This window comes from Conger conger, chromosome 1 (assembly GCF_963514075.1).
Source record: "Conger conger chromosome 1, fConCon1.1, whole genome shotgun sequence".
NCBI classification, from domain to species: Eukaryota; Metazoa; Chordata; class Actinopteri; order Anguilliformes; family Congridae; genus Conger; species Conger conger.
This window is the reverse complement of record NC_083760.1, coordinates 44,920,205-44,940,694: the sequence shown is the minus strand read 5'-3', so window position 1 is coordinate 44,940,694 and position 20,490 is coordinate 44,920,205. Positions and strand designations below refer to the sequence as shown.

The following is a 20,490-nucleotide window of genomic DNA, read 5'->3' as shown; positions in this document are numbered from 1 at the left end:
ACGTTCACACAGAACAGGGGATAAGGCCTTAGGGGAGGGTGTGAGGGACAAGTATGAACACCGAGTCTTTAAAAAATACCAAGCATTGTATTAGACTGTGCTTCACTTTGGTACACAGTAAAAAATATTTCACCAAGAGATCATTTCAGCATATATCAAATGGAGGAAAATGGGATGGTCACATAAATTCAGCTAGGTACAATACACTAATTTATTACCTGCGTAATGCTAATATTTACTGTAATATGAATACATGGGCATATCACTTACACAAGCCTAAGCAGACTACAAATGGCACCAAAATGCTATTGCAGTGCTCCTGTAATGCCTTTCTTACCAAATCAATTTTTCAGGTGCTGCAAAACGGTCAGTAAGGGGAATGAACCTGTGTGGAGCAGTTCACATAGGTTTCTTTAAAAATTATTACATAACACTAAGCAGAACAGAATAAATTATTGAATTCAATCCACTAACTATGCTGTGAGAGTAATGACAAGGTCTGGAAATGTGGACTGCTCCAGAAATTAATAGGTTTCACAGCTGCAATTTCAAATTACATTTAGAATATAATTGCAGGTATATTGCTGGCGAAAATAAAGCACAATATTGCTTGCAAAAATAAAGGTTGAATTCTGGCAGCTCTAATTATATGGAGCCCAGGACAGGTGAATATGCTGATTGGCATCAGAGCTGTCCAGAGCTTCCAGTCAAAGCTCCCGCTAATCATTGTGTTCCTGCACAGATGAAAGTCACTTAATACTGAAAGGACTAAAGCACATAGCAGATTCAAAATTCATATTAGGGGAATTAGCTGGTGTAATTTCTACAACAAATTACAACCTGTTAATATCTCCTTGTTATTACATTTGGAAAGAGATGCACGCACTTTTGGCGCTTTGAAGGGCACAGGACGAAGGACCTGTATAGTCTGCTTTACTAAACAGCAAATATTTCAAAAACACATTTCTGCAAAACTATCTGGATGGTTTATGGTTAAACATTTAACCAAAGCGGTGTTGTAAATGTTTGCAAAAAAAATGATTTACCGATAACAGATTATTTTTTTCTGAAGCTGAAATGGTAAGCTCAGTTTAAAATAAATGTGCTTTCTCCACCAGTGAAAAAATGAACAAACTGGTCAGACAATTGAAAGAAAGATTTTGGCTGCCAATAACTTCCGGTCAGGCTGTTCCAAACTAGCAATAGACAAGCTAGTTATAGCCAGCAATCTTTGGCCATTTCAGGTGGTTAAGAACACAAACACCACTGGGAACTGAATGCAGCAGTATCTGTATCTGTGGTTTACTTATGGCTTATTGTATGGTGTTTCTTAAAGGATCTCTTTTTTCAGTTGAGCTTATTTGGATTAAATGCTTAAATTATGTGTGCAGGCATTTTTAAAATCACCATCAGTATAGGCATTTCCTAGATATTGGGCAAAACTTCTCAAAACAAACACGTCCAGTGACATCACGGTTGGCTTGACTCTCCAGCGTGCGTTTCCCAGAAGGTAATGGGCACCCAATCTCCACCCCCGAGCAAGCCATTTGTTTTGAGAATTTTTACACAAATGCCTACACACATAATTTAAGCATTTAATCCAAATAAGCTCAACTGAAAAAAGTGTGACCGTGCTCCTTTAGGTTCAAAGAGGACTGCGTTTAATTGACGCTTCATTGGACAAATGCTGCATGCAATATTAATGGTAAATGGTAAATGGTTGGCATTTATTTAGCGCCTTTATCCAACGCGCTGTACAATTGATGCTTCTCATTCACTCATTCATACACACACACACACCAACGGCAATTGGCAGCCATGCAAGGCACCGACCAGCTCGTCAGGAGCAGTTGGGGGTTAGGTGTCTTGCTCAGGGACACTTCAACACGAACCAGCAACCCTCCAACTGCCAGATGACTACTCTTACTGCCTGAGCTAATGTCAACAATAATATTACCAAGTAGGCAAGCTGAAAGTCACATAAAGGCTATAACTGACTGCTCATAAAGATATTAAATCCAACAATTATTATTTTTATTTTTTTGAGTCTACTTAAGTGAAATCACTGTCAAAGATTATTCTTATTTTTTTCTATACATGTAATGTTGGCCAGAGCTATGTGTTACAGTGTAGTTTAAACATTCAAGTACAATTGTTGGCATAAAAGAAAAATCCTTAGCTGTAGCTTATCATTACCCATTGGGTTGCTGAAAGCAAAAAATCCCTGCATTAAATGGACCCAATTAATTGTGTCACCACCCCGATTGCCCTGCGCCATGTAAAATCAAATGCATTGGCAAAGTTTACGGTGACATAAAAACCTGTACTGGCATAAAAGTAAAATCATTAAATTATTAGACCAGTCAGCTATTAAAATAGACCAGGTTTATCGTGTCATCACTATGTTTTGTTTTATAACGTAAATATAGGAAATTTACCTGACCACGGAATTTTGAGTACACAACCCTGTCTGTAACAAAGTTCTCAACAGCAGCAGATTGGCATGAAAAGCATCCAATCAAGACATAAGGAAGAGGGATGAAAACATGAAGAATTATGTTTTTAACAGATGCATTTTAAAAACGCGAAGGAACAACATGCCCGGACGTAACTTACACCACTAACAACAGACTGCTCGACATAATGTAATGTAAATTTGCAAATAGTCAGACTTAATGTTGACATTTAAATTTAGATGGCCCAATATAAAGTTTAAATAGAAAATGTTTTTTTTTATTTTTTTTATTCAATCCCCCCCCCCCCCCCCCCCCCAAAAGATAGGCACTTGGTGGTCATAAGCACTATCGATTACATGGTTTACCATTTACAAAATGGTAAACTGTATGTTTACAAAAACTGTTGATTTATCACATCCCAGATACTACTCCACCCAAGTGGAAATGTACTTCATTGGATGAACTGCCATTTAACTATTTTCTGAAGCAGTAGAGCAGCCAGTGTCCTGCCAAAGCAGCCTAAAGCAAAGACAGTGGCAGGAGGCTCTACTCCCTTAATAGGGAAGGTGATCACACAAACACTTCCCTGATATCACGAACACATACACGTGTCTGTTTGACCCAGCCTAAGCCCTGAAGAACTTGTTGAGAGGGGGGGTGGGGGGTACAGCAGAGCGGGCCCAAACTGAGCACACTCCCATTCAACACATATACTTTTTGGGCAGTGTGGGGAACATGCCGGCTTTCCTTGTAAACAGTGTTCAGGAGTTAAGCCTGAAGTTTAGTGTGCCTCTAAAATGAGATTGTTCCTGGAAGCACTCCCAGCTTCCAGACCCCACCCTCCTCCAAAACAAGCACAACAAAGCTGGAATTAATTATGACTTCAGTAATCCTGTCGTCCATATGATTCTGGTACAGGCTGTGCATAACCCAGTCCACAGACATTACACTGTCTTCAGACTGCAAACCATGTTAATGTCAATACAACACAGGCCCGTTTGACATTCTCGACATACTCATCGCTGTAGTGGTCAGACAGAGTATCCACTCTAATAGTAAATAGCTGGAAGGGTGCGCTGTGCCCCACTGGTGTTAGGCCCCTGAGCCAGCTACTGAAATACAGCAGGAATATGCGTCCCGTCCAAATAACCACTTCAATTAAAGAGTCAGAGGCTGTCAGCCAGGACCGGCAGGAGATTGAAAGCAGCAACCCACCCTGCAATCCTACAGGAGTCAGGACTGCTAGAGAACCAAAGAAAAGACAGCTGGACAAATCATCCCAGTGCAATCAAAATGTCAGTTTTATAAAAGAAAATAAAAATTATACACGCTCAAACCACCGGTTCAATTTTCTAAAAGGAAAATGAACAGACGCACCCTTCCTTTGCAGGCCTAAGGCATAGACCTCAACAAACATGTGAAAAAAGTGGCAGAACTGTACCCTCAAGCTGGTGGTGTTTAAAAAAAAATAAAAAATAAAAAAAAAAGCACATGCTAGCATGAGACAGGACTTTGACCTGTGAGCGTAAAGGAGGATCAGAGCTTACCTCCAGGCGGGGTGAATTGTGGAGGGTGGTTTCCGTGGTTCCCTGTAGGGGGCTGGTCTGCAGGAACTCATTATATATTCACATCTCCCAGGCATCAGGTTCCTCCCCTCGGTGTGACTGCCTTCCTCTGTCCTGCTCTTTCTGAGGCTCCGCCCCTCAGGCTAGGATCAGATGACCTCACGCCTCAGGACACTACCTGGAGTGTGGGGATGGCAAACAAAAATCCCTTAGTGGAAACCCTTCCAAGTAGCTTAGTGTTTGAACATGCAAAAGGCAGTAACAGCAATTACACTTCAGGTTACCAAGTTCGATACAGTAGAGTTCATCTTCTTCAAAAGAGCAACAGACAGCTACTGCAGTCTACCAGCTATAACAATACAGCCACTGCAGACCGAATACAGGCAACAACTGCCTAATGAGACTAGGGAAATCCTGCCTCCCTCCCTTGGTGAGGCCATTCAATTATGAAATTGCCCTATGAGAATCCCAGCCACTATTGGCTCATGTGTCACTGTTCATTTATTTAACCTTTTGCTTTTGCTAGTATGAATCAAATCAGGTTCAAAAGTAGCCTTTTCACAGATGCTCCTATGAATTCATTATACAAGTGCGATAAGCTGTGCAAGTCATTTATACAGCTGGACATTTTACTGAAGCAAATCACGTTATTGCAAAAGGGTACAACAGCAGTGGCCCCACCTGAGAATTATGCTTGCAAGCAGTTCCCTAACCATTATGCAACACTGCCACCATAGCATTTGAATGTAGGCAACGCACTGTTCCGCATCATATGATCATTAATAAGAGTATGACAACATCGGCCTGAATCCCGTTCCTGTTCATTTTCCTGTTCCTGCAAGGAGGAACACAGAGAAAATCATAATCTGAGGGGGGAAATTCGATGTATTATTTAAAAAAAGAATACATTTACACAAAACATTCAGTCAACCCAGCTCCAGGGCCCTATAACCTCAACCCTCCATGTAAACATCGGCATCACTTACACGGGGGACACATCCCCCCAATATCTGAAAAAGCCTCATCTGTCCCCCACAATGTCTGGCCCATATTCAAACTCTGTCAGATGCACAGTGCGTCCTGTCCCTTCTCCCCAAATTTAGGCTACAGAAGTTAATGGCAATCTAATTTCAACAGCAAAACACGGTGTGAGAACATCATCAATCCAGCATCAAACCCATACAAATACAGCAGCCTCCAAACATGACAAATAGGGGATCTGACACTGTTGGTATGAAGAGCAAGCCGTGTCCAGATAAGTTTCAAGCTCCAAAACCTATTGGCTAAGTAGGGTTGGCGGGGTCTGTTTGGTTTGGTTGCGGTTACTGAACATAAACCTGCAAAAAGGGTCCGGCCTCCAATACCACATGGATGCTGGCAGCCATGATTAGACTCTGCAAACAAAAGCATTACAGAGCACCGGAACAAAAGGTAGGCCTGAATTTCAGCTGGCCCCGGACCAACGGAATCCCAACAAAAACCAAGAATGCATACATGGTGAAAGTGTGACTCGGGGCAAACAGTGAGAGGAGAAGCCGGCGCTTTCCTCTCACTCTCTCTCACTCTACCCTCCCTGGGAACAACGAGGCACCAGTTTGTTTTCAAAGCATCATGTCAGCCATGAAAACCAGATAAGCCTGAACAAAAGCGTTTTTTGGGAATAGCAGCCAACAGAAGAGGGGGAAGGCTACCCCTTCAACCGCTGCCCCCCATACATGCACATTCACTACAGCGAAAGCACAGCAAGCACACCCAGACAGTCCCCCACTCCGAGTCTGCCAGGGAGAGGGCAAGGGGGTATGGATGGACAAGAGATGGAGGCATTACCTAATTACTCAAACACGCACCGCCTAACAGTCCTCAACCCATCATGCACTGCCATAACATTATCAGTACATTGCTGGCCATTTGCTGGCCCTTCCAACTAATATGGCTTACAGCCTCCAACCTTAATTTCAGATGGATAAGAGCTGTGGGCCATTCTGGTGACAACGTGTGCGCTAGTTCTTGCTCATGCCAATCAGTTATATTAGCTCAATTCACAAGGTTGGATTGATCGGTTAACTATACAGAGCTGACACCTCTACTTTTAATTCTTCTTTTAATTGTGAAATGGGAGGATGGTTTGTACTGTTGAAAAGATTTTAAAACCAATATATGTCTGCTACCATCTACTCCTTTAGGTTTTTGCTGAGGCCCATTGAACTAAAGTATTTACATTAAACGACAGTTGATTTTCTCCATCTTTTGTTTCAGGAATGAGTTAGAAAGGGACTTGCAGAACATCTCTAAGCTTCTGTTAGGAAAACAAGTCCAAAATGCTTGTCATTTTGCTAAACTAACAAGTGTTGACGTGGATTTGATATCAGTGTTGAAGTAATAGTTCAATAAATGTAATTTCACAGCTCATGATGAAAGAAATGCAATATTTGTTTTGTATCTGTAGAACCAGGGAAAAACTGCATACAAATCAAATCAAGACCAGAACATCAAAATCAACATACTATACAAACCAGGATGGGACATAAAAATTGCCATACTTTCCAAAGACTGGGACATCAATTTCCATACCATCCAAACCAGGACTGGGACAACAAAAATCACTCTAGCATCCAAACACGGGGTCATCAAAAACATAATGCTACACAAACCAGGATTGAGACTGCAAAACCCAATTAAGCTCAACTGAGGTACTTACAATACAAACGTCTTCCTCATTCCGAAAATGGGAAGGTGCTCAGCTGATGAAGGTTCCATTTTGCACACGTGGCGGCATGCAACAGCTGTGCAAGAACGCGCGTGTATGCGTGCGTTCGTTTGGGTGTTGATGTGAGCTTAACAGCACTGCACACACACGTGGTCAAACTGGTCCGCTGGACACCTCAGAAGCTTCACCTAAACAGCTGGTGCTGGCTGACTGGCAAGCACAGGCATCTGATTACAGACACGTGCACGCCTTCAGGCAGCAGTGCAGAAATAAAAGGAAGGAAGTCTCCCAGCCGGCCAATGAGAACTCGGGGACCTCATATGGCTATATATGGCAGAGATAATCAATAGGTCGGAATGGCGGCAGAGGCAGCGACAGCCCCTCCCTCCTACTCACTCGGTTTAGTCCCATACAAATGTAGAGGGCTGGGAAGACTGAGCCCAGACTCCAGTGTCTGTGGCTTCTGCTGCATTCTGGGTCAGCAATGTGCAGCGAAAAAAGGAAGGACCAGGGGAGCAGAGGTCGACATTCACCCTGAAGCTCACAAAATGACACATTTTGAACAGTAATTTTAAAATCTAATATTTCTTCACACTGAACCAATTACTCTACAGGCTGTTCATCCCTTCACATTTTAGATAGCCAGGGCACATGGCAAAAAAAATAAAAATAATAATAAAAATTAAAAGCCACACAGTCAAAAAGACTACCAACTCCATGAACTGGCTTCAGATGCCACTAAGCAGCTCCAATAGGGATCAATGGCGCCGGTAAGCAGAAGTGGTCTCCAGTTCTTGCACATCGCAATGAGAAGGACAACACTGCCCAAAGGAGGGGCCCCAAACCTCAACTGCTTTCATGGTTTTACTTATGCATCTCCCATCAGGGCCCTCCCCCTTCCACAGACAGCTTCCTCTACCTGAACTCCAAATCTTGTTTCCAAAAGCAAAGAGTTTTTATGGCACCTCCACAGACTTTGAGTCATCACTGTGCAAGCTGAGCTTTCTACAGCACCTCCCAATGGCATTATAACACCCTCCCATAAATCAGGATAGCCTTCCAAACAAGAATATGCACAGCTCAGTTTCACACAGGCCAGAGGAGTATGCAAACCTAACCTCTGAAGGCCAAGGAATCCCACAAACAGCTGGCCCAAACACAGGACACAGCTCTCCAGAACCTTCTAACCAAAGAAGTATGAGAACAAGCACACTTTTAGAGAGCCAATGTATTTTGGGGGCGGGGAGAGTATTGCTCAAGGGAGAAGTATTGGGTTTAGACAGCCAGCTGACAGGGTTGCGTCTCACCAGACAGGCAACCTGGATCACCTCCATGGCAGCAGCTGTGGTATTGGTTACACAAGTTCTGGTATTAACTTGAGTGACTCCGAACAGTCCATGTAATGCGGCATCTTTGGAAGACAAGACATTCAAAAATCTTTTACCATAATATGCCAACTCCCCAATAACACAATACATGTATGCTGTTCATAATTGTATTATGGCATTTGTTAGAAACAGGGAGAAGTTAGCCAGATGAAAAAAGCTACAACATTGGCATTTAGACCAAAACAAATTCTTGTCACACAGGCAAATGTAAAAAACAAAATTGATTTTGGAACTTATTAATGTTGAGCAAGCTAGAGAACGACTGATTGTTTGACTATTTCAATTAAGCATTCTCTTTGAAACTCACAATGCTACCAACAGCTGTGTGAATATTAAGATGAATAAACAATGCCAGACACCAAAAGAAACTGGCTGAAAGGATCAGGAGTATTTATTTTGTTGTGGTTCATGTGTGGGTGAGCAACCATTGTAATCTTAAAAAAAAAAAAAAAAACACTGAATAACTGCATTTATAGGATAGTGTATTTTACCCTGCGCTTTCACTCTTTTCCATTTAAAAAAACAAACAAAAAAACACCTATTTTGAAGCACACATCCATCAACAGAAGTTGGACATTCCTCCAGCTAATCCGATCAACAGCCAGAGTGCTAGGAGGCAGCACTCGCCGATCTGGGCCCTTATCACTATCAATGCTTGATAATAATGACAATGCACCACTGTCAAACAATTAACACTTCCACAGACACTACCCAGAGAGCGCATTGCCCCAGAGAACATTTCAGCGCTAAAACAAATCAGAGAGGGTGGCTCCTAATGACTTTGCCCAATGTATTCAGGGAGGTTACACCAACAAAACAAACCGTTAACAATTGAGGCCAAAGATGGCAGGGTCCTAAATAAATTGACTTGCAAAGCAAAGGGAGAAAAAAGAATGTTGTTATGATAATCACTTTGTAAATTACAAAATTAAAGAATCCCATAAGTTTAATAGGTTTGGAGGTCATCAGTGGAGGCATGGGACACAGCAGGGGTGACTAACAATTAGGCCTACACAAAATTCCGGTGGTAGTCAATGTAGGGAAAATTCACAGAGCAGGAGACCCCCCCCCCCCCCAAAAAGTACAAATCAAAATCAGGCTCTGCACTAATGAACAAGCTGGTTCCTTCAACGCTCTCGAAAATGTATGCTATATATATATGTGTATATATATATATATATATGTATACACAACATATAATCAATGTATCATATGTATGCTGTTTTTATTAAATTGAATGAACCTAGAACTTTTTTATAACCAAGCTTATGAAAACGCAAGAAACCACAGTGTACACTGTCGAAAAGAGAGCAAAGACTGCAAGATTAAAGAATTACGTTTAGTCACTTAGAAGAAAGTAGTGATTAGATGTGTAGGAATATATATTCCATGATTTCCTTGATGATTAATGTATATCTTCTATGATGTCACTGCTGTTCAGTTTATCTATACTTTCTATGACTTACTTTTATTTTTCATTGATGTCTATCATATAATTTCTATGATTTTGATTTGACTGGTGCTCAGTACATCTGTATACTCTTTATGACTTTTTACTGATGAATATTGTTGTTAGAAATGCATAGGTGACCCACATGTAATCCAAAGTTAAGTAAAATGATTAATATGAGGTGGAAATCACCAAAACTGATCTATAGGTCATAGAAAGTTCTGGAAAACACTATATAGTGAAGAGCACCGTGTTTCATATGTTTTTCATGTTAAAGATTTAATTTTATTAGAAGACACAGCCTATAGCACAAGATGTATGTAAAAAGATCCTTCTTTGTTTTGGGAATCGAGGGGGAAATTCGCCACAATGGTTTTAGGACTGAAAAGTAAATATCTGCAACATAGCCAAGTCATATGATGGCTTTTAAGAAAGCTATTGGTTGTACTGAGATAAGGATTGTGCATAAAAAGAGAGTTTTGTCTATTATTCAAGGTTGGAAATCTGAGGATTTGAACTGCCTATTGTGCACGTGTGCTACAATAAAGTCAAATTTTCTGCAGACTTTGCTGTCGTGGGATCTTTTCACTTCCTGGACTTGTTTTACAACTGATTGGAGATTGGACCTTGAGAGCTTCTGTTTCCTAGCAACGACATCAACTTTGACACTTGTCACAGAAGCAGGATTAAATAGCAGGATTAGTGGGATTACAAACGATAAATAATATGAGCGACATCTCATTTACGATTTTTCACTGAAATTAAGCACTTGCTTTTCAAATCTCGCCAAAGGGTGATTGGTGTGTAAAAATAAATAAATAAATAAAATACCTTGGCATTTCTGCATTAGAACAAGGCAGCATCTTTTCCCTGCATTCTGGCTCCAAAGCAGAGCAAAAAAAGACAGAAGCCTGTGTCAACACAACCACTTAAAAGCTGCTTTTCATTACCTTACGCATGGCATTAATGCGATAATTCATTTCCGATGACCGTCTTCAGTCGTCACACTATTTTATACTGTAACGTTACCGCTGATGCAAAGCTAACTAGAGTTTGCTAGCTAACTTGGCCAACAAGACTACTTCTTAAACTGCTGCTATAGCTAGCCTCATAACTATTATCAGAAGCCGAACTATAAACTAACATTAACTTGCCCTCCAATTCAGATGTCCTGTTGCTCATGCCATCACAGAATTGTTCCAGTACTTGAAGGACTGCCATAGTTATATAGTGAATACTAAACAGATGATATATTTTGGTATCAGGATCAGCGATTATGTTTTCTATTGACAGTTGAAAATTTCATTTGATTCAGAATAAAATGTCAATGCTGTCAATTTTCTGGTGTTTCCATCAGAAACAATACTTTTAATCAAATTTCTAGCCATACCAACAATTTCTGTAATTTTATGAAAAACCTCTACAATAATTGGGCTAGTAACTCTGGGGCAGGTGTGGTGCTTACACTTTAGAGAAGCGCAGAAATGTCATGATTCCAATCAATAAATGTTTGTTCAAGCATGTTTAACTATTGAACGATTTTTAAAATGTATGTGTTCACATTTCTGAACTGAAATATCAAAGCAAAATGTCTGCACTAGCACCTGGCGCATGTGGCACAAAGAAACAGATGGAATGGGAATGCCTAGTCAAAAAGCACTAAACTATAGGGAGTCAACTAGACTACAGGGATGGTGGCGGCTTCACTGGCAGTCCCAAACTCCTGAACACAATCTCTTAATGCTGCCCAAATCTAAAGTCAGCTCAAATCAAAAAGCGTCCCACCATGAGTCACTGGATACAGGGCTGCGCTGGTATCCTGTACAGAAGGCAGGAAAGGAAGCCATGACATACACATTGTTAGAGTTAAATGTGTAATGAACAGCAATATTTGAACACATTCACCTGATTATTAATTCAGTTGAGAAAAGATGGCAAGTGGCTACCCATCTTACCCAAAGCAGTCAACCAATACTTCTTAACACTTCCTGGAGTTTCATATAATTTCACAACATTTTTTATTAGCCCAGGCAACATTTATACACATTAGATCATCTTAGATCAGTTAGTATATTTTTGATCATTTAGATAAGTTTGATTACTCATTTAAAACTTTTACAGTTTCAAAATGATTAAAAATAAATAAATAAATAAATAAATAAAAAAGGAAAAAGGCCCTGTACAAAGGTTTGGGAACTCTGTCAGTTAGTACTTTACTACTCCTCGGGCTTTCGGAATTTTCCCCCCATTCTTCCTGGCAGAAGAACTCCAAATATTCTTCTGCCTCCTTGCATGTACAAAATGTTTGAGATCTCACCACAGATTTTCAATAATATTCAAACTTGGGGACTATGGTGGCCATTCCAAAACAGTCATCGGTTGATTCTGAGGTATGCTGGAATACCCAACCTCTCTTCAACTTCAATATCTGGACTGACCTTTGAATATTAGCCAGTAGAATTTCTTGATATTTGGTGGAATCCATTCATCCTTCTACTCGCACAATATTACCTGGGTCCCCAGCTGCCACACAACCCCAAAGCATAATGGATCCACCTCCAGGCTTCACTCATTTTTCAACAAACATACCTTCTTTGGTGGTGCCCAAAAAGAACAATTTTGGTACAAAGCACATTGTTTCAAAAGGCTTCAGGCTTCACAAGGTTTTCCTTTGCACACTTCAGACTCTTCATTTTGTGCTGAGGTCGTTCTTTCTGGCAACTCTGCCATGTACATCTTTGTTGTTTAAAGTATGTTGTATTGTTGTCCTGCGAACAGCTAGACGTGCGCTACTTAATTTTTTTGTTCTTTTGCAGTGGTGAGTGGGTTCTTCTGAGCATTTCTCACCAGGTCTTGGGCCATTCTACCTGAATTTTTTCACGGTCTTCCAGACCTTGCCATAGGACCAGCCCACAGGTCAGCCTGCATAATAATGAAATCTGCCACACTCACAGCATTCTGGAATAAACTCTGCAATCATGAACCAATGATAACAAAAGTGCCATTTCAAAACATAACCAAAATATTTTGACAAATTATATCATAAGGCTAAATATAATAGAAATAAAAAATGGATGAATGAAGTTTGGTTAATATTTATGTAAACAACGTTTCTGATTATAATCTAGAACGTATTCTTAATACTCATACAGGTATTTAAATCAATACTATAACTACTCGGGGGAACAAAGGTGAACAGTTCTGTGGCAAACTGCCAAAGAGCAACATTCTTTCACAAAAGTACTGATGACACCAAAGAGCATAAAGAACATGCCAGTAGGATTATTGTACTGTGAACAGGGTGAAAACAAATCAAATCTGTCACTGCTTTTCAAAATATGCTAAAAAGGGCATCAAGTTCATCAGTAGACTTGCCAGTTATGCTTGGTCTGGCCCAAGGTTTCACTGAGCCTGCAAGTATTTATATGGGAAACCCAGTTGTGTCGCTTTCAACTTTTGATTGTATACTGCCCATAGCACCCAGACATTAGCAAAGAGATCAGCAGTGCCGCGCACCTAGTCAATCTGTATAAAATGCCAGCCATAAAACCCTCCTTTTCTGCACAAATCACTGGTCCAAAACTGAGGATGGCTCCTCCAGCTAAAGTGAACACATTGTGGACTTCACACCTCTGACACAAAGTTCACACCTACGCAATAATTGCTTCTTCAGGAGCTGGGAGCAGCGCAACGCAGAAGGATTCGCTGCCACTGGCAGTGGGCAGGGCGCTGTTGTCCTGAAGCCTCAGCCAAAAATAGCAGGGGCAGGTCAATAAACCCCCCTTCTGCTCCACACTCCTCGTTTGTTGGGGGGGGGAGGTTCACAAATATGACACGCATGCCTGCACTGGGGTGAGGACTCCAAAATGGTCAACCTGCTGAGCTATGTCAGGCCAAGACCAGAACTTTCTCTGTAAGCACAACAAGTGCCAGACACTAGTACAAATGTCACTCTTTACTAGTTCCAGAGATTCAACTCTGGGTTTTTAAGCTTGCATGGCTTTGAGTGCGTTCTGCTATATCCGTGAGAATTCCTGGCCCGAAGGGCACCAACCTGAAATAAAGGCTTTTCTTGGTCTAATGCCTCAGATTTAGTGGAGACTGAAGATCCATCTGCGCCGGGTTTATCTCTCACTCTGCGGATTGGAATGCAGTGTGGCTGTGCTGAACACACCCTGAGACAAAGTGCACACACTGAGACAGCTTCTGTAGTTTCCCCATATGCAGACAAAGGTGTTTGTTTGCCAGGCACTCAGAGGAATATCACAAGTAAAAGAATAATAAAGACACAACAGGGCCTGTGAAAGAGCCTTCTGATCTTGCTCTGCCAGCATCTGCACCTACTGTACTTATTGTTAACACCGAAACCAAAGTTGTACCATCCAGTTGACCACACCAGCTCTGAGTAAAAGAGAAGACAAGGAGCTCAGATTAACTGACCAAGAAAACAAGACATACTATCAAACACAAATTCAGAACTCCGCTTCTAACCCCCGGAAACTTTTCTCTATTTTCTCCTCTCTCCTCAACGCACCGCCGCCTCCTCCTCAGTCCTCCTTTGCTGCTGATGACTTTGCTGATTTCTTCGATGAGAAGGTCACAGTCATCCGCAGATCCTTTACAACCACTGCCCCCCTCACTGTGCCCTCCCCCCCCCCTCTAGGCCCATCCCTTTGTTTTCCACTTTCTCCCCCCTTACAGACTCTGATGTTTCTCAACTCCTGCTCTCCCACCGCCCTACAACCTGTGCCCTTGACCCTATCCCCTCTTCTCTTCTCCAAACTATCACACTATCACACCCATTTGTCACCTCCCTTGTCAACTCCTCCCTGTCTTCCGGCTGTTTTCCGGCATCCTCCAAGAGGGCCCACATCACTCCGCTGCTAAAAAAGCCTACTCTGGATCCCTCCATCATCCAGAACTACCGCCCGGTATCTCTTCTTCCTTTCCTTTCTAAAACTATAGAACGAGCCGCTTCTACTCAGCTTTCTTCTTTCTTTTCTAACAACAACCTGCTAGACCCCCATCAGTCTGGCTTCAGATCGGGCCAGACTGCGCTCCTCTCCGTCAGTGAGTCACTCCATGCCGCACGAGCAGCCTCCCTCTTCTCTGTCCTCATTCTTCTAGATCTCTCTGCTGCCTTCGACACTGTGGATCACTCCATCCTCCTGTCTGCCCTGTCAGCAACGGGCATCTGTGGCACAGCCCTGGACTGGATCGAGTCCTACCTCTCTGGTCGCTCCTTCCAGGTTGCCTGGGCCGGTACGGTATCGACACCTCGGCCCCTCGCCACAGGAGTTCCCCAGGGCTCAGTCCTAGGCCCGCTTCTTTTTTCTCTTTACACTCGCTCCCTTGGCCCTGTGATCACTGCACATGGGCCATCCTACCACTGCTACGCGGACGATACCCAACTCTTCGTCTCGTTCCCGCCGTCTGATACGCAGGTTTCAGCCCGTTTCTCTGCTTGCCTGAGGGACATCCAGAGCTGGATGGACAACCACCATCTAAAGCTCAACCCAGGCAAGACTGAAATGATACTCATCCCTGCTAATACCTCTCCTCATCTGGATCTCTCCATTTCCCTCGGGGATACCACACTCACGCCATCACCCAGTGCAAGAAACCTTGGCGTGGTGATGGACAGCAGACTGTCCCTTTCCGATAACATTGTGGCGGTGACCCGGTCTTGCAGGTTCTTCCTATACAACATACGGAGAATCCGCCCCTTTCTCAACCTTCCCACAGCAAGACAAGACTGGTAGACACCAGAGTAAAATACCAAAACAATGTGCCACTCACCTAAACACACACCGACTTGCTAAAACCTGTTGCACCTCCTTCACCCCACCCCTACCCACAACTGCTGCTTTCCGGCACTGTCAACACACTGCCTGCAGAGTTCAGCGCAAAGCTGCACAGCACACAGGACAAAGCTCCTAACTCAAAGCTGCACAGCACACAGCGCAAAGCTCCTAACTCAAAGTGGGAAAACAGGTCTTTCAGTCTGCCCAGCAGAATGATGCACTGAAACCAGTGCTAGAGGAGCCCAGCAACAGCACCTCACAACAAAATGGCACCTGTGCAGAGATTCTGGATTCTGTACAGCCAGGGGGTGGAAAAAGAATATTGCTAAATTGGCTATTTTTCCTGCAGTGTCAGTCCACCGAGCAGTATGTCAACCCCAACAGCTCGAGAGGAGAGGAACAGGGTTCGACAATAAGCACGGCCTGGTGCCACTAAAAGTCACAATCTGGCCACCAGAACTGCAGCACTGGAGGTTCGAGTGGGCCACTGGATTTTCTCTGTCAGAAGTGAATGTTTTCAGAATATCACCTTCATGCCAAAAACAAAGCATGGGATACATTCACTCAAACATCAAGTCACTACAACCTCAGCTAACATTAGGTTGAATGACATGTCAGGACTACTGGAATATAGCAAAGGAGACTACCAAACCAGTTGAACAGAAGGTAGACGAGAAAAGCGAAAAATCCGAGGAATGGAAAACATTTAACCTGGTTAGACTGACGAGGACAGGGAGATCATGTACCACCGTGCCTGCAGACGGTTTCCTTGTCCTGCTGACAAACGCAGCAGTTTCCCCGTCCATCGGTAACAACGTTTACCGAAAGCATTATAGACAAACACACGGCACAAGCAGACGGTCACTGCCAGCTGCCCAACAAATGCACTGATGTACGCTCAACTCAGGGGCATGGACAGTACACAGCGAGACCAGATGATGAAAAGTAAAATTTCCTTCACCACATTCCCTGGGCTCCGTGAAATCCACCGCGTGACATGGGAGACTGCTACTCCAGTGACAAAGCAGTTGCAAGGTCAGTTTCCTTAACATTAATGCTATAATTAATTATATTGACTGAACTACCTAATGTTAGCCAACTTAGCTCCTGTAAGCACGCTGTTACGCATCACTCTTCGCGTTAGGTAGCTTTAGCTAATGTTAGCAGCGCATATCGCTCCAGCTAGTATAAACTATATAGCGAACGTAGCCACACACATCCTACAGTTTCCAAACTAAAGTAAATAAGCATTACATTACATTACGTGGCATTTAGCAGACGCTCTTATCCAGAGCGACGTACAACAAAGTGCAAATCAATCACAAGAACAAGTGCAAAAGTAGACCTGAGAGGACAGTACAGTTCCGAGTCCTAGTGTAAACATACAGAAGTGGCTATAAGCCACACAGATCCTATCCAAACAGGTCAGGCAGGTCTAGGATGGGGAGATACACCCAGCCAATGGTCCAGAGCCAGTAAGAAGGAGAGTTAAACAATCAACTGAGCAGATGTCTGGAAACTGCAATAGGCTTGGCTCAGCATTCTCATCAGGGCGACCTATGACAACCTGTCCCCAAAACCTCCATCAGTGGTTCGGCCCAGAACAAGCCTCTGTGGGACTACCAATGCCTCTCTCCAGCACACTGTCAGGTTGTAAGAACCTAATGATGCAGGGCAGGTTCAGATGGAGACATGACCATGTTCTCAGGAAGCTGGCAGATGATGGAGAGAATACAGCAAACCATGTCGAACCAAGAGCGTCCAGCAAGGAGGCAACACCGCATCCATTTCCTCAGGCAGGGGGAGACTGCAGACAACACCAGCAGCAGGCCAGCACCCCAACTAGTGACACCAGGAATGGAGAATGGAGGTGGACCTGGGCAGGCAGCTCCACTTTCCAAGAGAAGTCTGCAGCACCACACTGCGGGCCGACATGGTGCTGTGGGCTGCAGCTGAGAAATGAGTACTGCTGGCCGAGCTCACAGTGCCATGGAAGCAGGGGTGAAAGGTAGGCCTAAAGTTTAGCTTGAGAAAACAGCCTGTATACTTTAAATACAGCTTCCAATGGAGAGTAAATTAGCCACATCATACAGCTCCAGCTTGCACCAAGGCCAGAAACGCACAGCATAGCGGCTCCTCAAAAGAGTAGACTGAGAGGCCCGCTGGAGTTTGATGTAAATGTCTCTCCTTCATACTAGCCCATTCAACAGGAAGACAAGCTAAGGAGAGCACAGCATTCTCAATCTAGATTGAATTGGACTATGATGAGCAAACCATAAGCTCCTTGTAAAGTCTAAATGAAGAGAGGATTCTGTTTCTAGGTACAATAAAACTGAAAACTGATTTTATGAAGCTCCCCCTTTCTGCACAATGGTGTAATGCAAGTTCCTGAATCTGATGACACACAGGGCCTTCTTACAACGGACTTGCTAAACACAAGCTGGGCTTCAGTTCAAAGTTTGGCGTAAAGCCTATTTGCCAGACAAACAGTGTTCAATCTGATGTGCAATAACCTGCAAGCAGATGTTTACATTTTCAAAACAGCCACTGTCTAGAATAATCCATCAATATAATTAACAGTTCACCAGGAGAAAGACTATGGTACAAATTTCAAAAAGGTGTTCACTTGAGCAAAACTCAAGAAAGGTCGCACACTTTTCATTCCAATGAAGTTACTTAATTGCCAACGTTTCGGCAATGAAGTGTGCGACATTGATCTTTAAGAATACAACCCGTTAAACAATAGCTACAGTTATAATACATTATATAAAATAAAATAAATAGACTAAAGGAACATGTATGACAAGGCATGTAGACCATTATAAAAACAAAAATAAAATATAAATTATTGTTATTGTATGAACTGAACGACTACAAGCTACTGAAGCAGGTGACACCCTACAAAAGTGCGTGGAATCCTAATGTAACAAACAGTTTAAGAATAACTGTTGGTTCCAGTACCTATGGCCCGTAACAATACTTAACAGCAAGTATAGCAGTCGAATATATACCTGTAAAGTAACGATCCCATTGTATTGCAAGAACAGTAAAAACACGTAACCAGACCAATTAGAGCAGCGACGTTCACGCCGGATTCACCAGTCTGAATGTTGTGAAGCAACAACTCAGGTTGCCAAAAAATATTTTTTGTTCCTTTCTTGTTTCAGGCAGAACGCGTGGGGTATTACAGCAAAATCCGACTCAATGTTTTCACGGAAGTTCAAGCACATCATGTCCGCTTGTAACATACATTTTATCACCAATATTTGATCCACCCATGTCGAACGTATGGCACGTCGAAAATAAATCGACGTGTGTCATGTGAGACATTTCACCGTTTCCATTACAATTTATCGGAAACAAATATACAGGCTATCCGACACGAGTTTTGCAAATAATCGAAACCTGAACTTACTTGTGTTCCTTTTCGGAGTTTGAGCATTACAGAGCTAGCTACATTCACATTCCAATGCGTCCAAGTTGTAGTCCCGAGAGCACCAACACGTTTTCACGGTTAACTCCTCAGACTGGACTAGCTAGTTGGCGAGTGTGTACACGTCGAAAGAACTGAAAACAACATTTTAGCTGAACAGCTAGCTACCTAACATTACCGTTAACCAAGGTTCGACAATATTTAAAGACAGAGAAAGCCAATTTGGCTAACACAGGTCAAAAACGTTAGAGGTAGCCAAATCCGCAAAAGACGCGTCTGTCCAAGGTGCACGTAAAATACGTAATTAAAACAGGGATATAGTCGGTAGTGTACTTAATATGGGAGTCCAGCTAGCTAAACCGATACCATAAATAAAATAATCGTTAACTACTATCAATCACAGAATTAGAAAACCCGACATCAGTTCGCTCAAAGCAATAACGTTACAGGTCAACGTACACTATCGGATGCCCGGCTTCGCTCCCGATAGCTATGATAGCACTGCAAGTTAGCCATTACTAGTTTCACTTTTCCGTCCGAGATGGCAAACTACGACTGTGTCTTGGGTGGGTGCATTAAGGTGTAGTGACTTGCATCTATACTGTGGTACAGACATAAGTCAATGTCCCAAAATCTAACTTATGCCAATGCGTTTCTATTCAGTTGAAGCCGACGGGCAACAGAGCTCGATCAAGGTTTGTGAACATTACCTAGCCTACTATGAACGTAGTTAACGTTAGCAAACAAGCTAGCTACTTGTCCCTCCATCCAGGGAACGGCGCAATGACTACAATATTGCCAGCTAGGTAGCTAGGCTACTTAAAAGTTCAATTAAATTGAGCAGGCTAGCTATACATGTTAACAGCAACACGATCGTGACTTTCGGTGAACAAGCTAGCTACCCGTCTAGCCTACTTAAATTGCTAAAACAAGGCTAGCTAGCTAAATCAATTGAAACGGGTTTTTCTGCGCCCAGGTAGCTAGGTAGGCATAGCTAGCAAACCACCTTGGCTGTCGTGCTGAGTTGAAGCTTTGCTTTTAGCTGCTACTAGCTAACGTGTACGCCTAGCCAGCTACCCACCAGCTATGCCCGATTTGGAAATGCCAGCTCTCTTGCAACTACTGGACCATTGACAGCGGTACGCTATACATATTCAGAACAACTGGGACATAGCTAGCTACAAAACGACAGAAAATAAGAGGATCTTATGAAATATAAAAGCATACCATAACCCCCAGTTTAGGCTGACCTGCGCAAAAACTCGGAAATGGATGTTTGGTTGACACTCGCAGAAACCTCCCAGTCCCAATCCGCGCGATTGTTCACCATTTAGGACAATTCCTTCCACGTTATCGCCATTGTCTACATTTCAGACAATCAACTAATACATTTAGAATTAACTGTTGGTAGTTTGCATGCAGCAATTTGTTCCTTCTCGACTGAGTAGGGTCGTGGTTCTCTGCTGTTCCCAAAATCGCAACGGGGCGACGTATCACTGCTTGATATAGCGCGTAGCGTCCTGACGTGTATATATACAGGGAACGCGCCCGTAACACGAGTACATGGACGCTTGTAAAGCCTTGGCTGTTGATCATACATTACACATTATCCAGTTAAAATAGTCCTCTCTAAATACAAGTGGACTTGGACATTAACTGTTGTTTCTGTGATGGAACATTAATTCAT

The 20,490-nt window shown here is 42.8% G+C and overlaps 1 protein-coding gene across 5 annotated transcripts in view; it reads right to left on the bottom strand.

The window, feature by feature from the left end:
• Positions 1-20,288, bottom strand: part of fbxo34 (F-box protein 34) — a 29,310-nt gene extending 9,022 nt beyond the window's left edge. Inside the window, exons 1-2 of one of the 5 annotated variants that reach the window (XM_061220631.1) lie at positions 20,031-20,288; positions 4,004-4,199 (exon numbers count right to left, since the gene is read on the bottom strand). In XM_061220631.1, the coding sequence (XP_061076615.1) occupies positions 4,004-4,098 (95 nt within the window). In that variant the 5' untranslated portion in view covers positions 4,099-4,199; positions 20,031-20,288. Of the gene's footprint in view, positions 1-4,003; positions 4,200-6,719; positions 6,740-14,794; positions 14,919-18,785; positions 19,544-20,030 lie in introns of those variants that run through there. The other 4 variants (XM_061220640.1, XM_061220648.1, XM_061220658.1 and 1 more) reach the window with 4 other exon arrangements.
• Between the last annotated feature and the right edge of the window lie 202 nt (positions 20,289-20,490).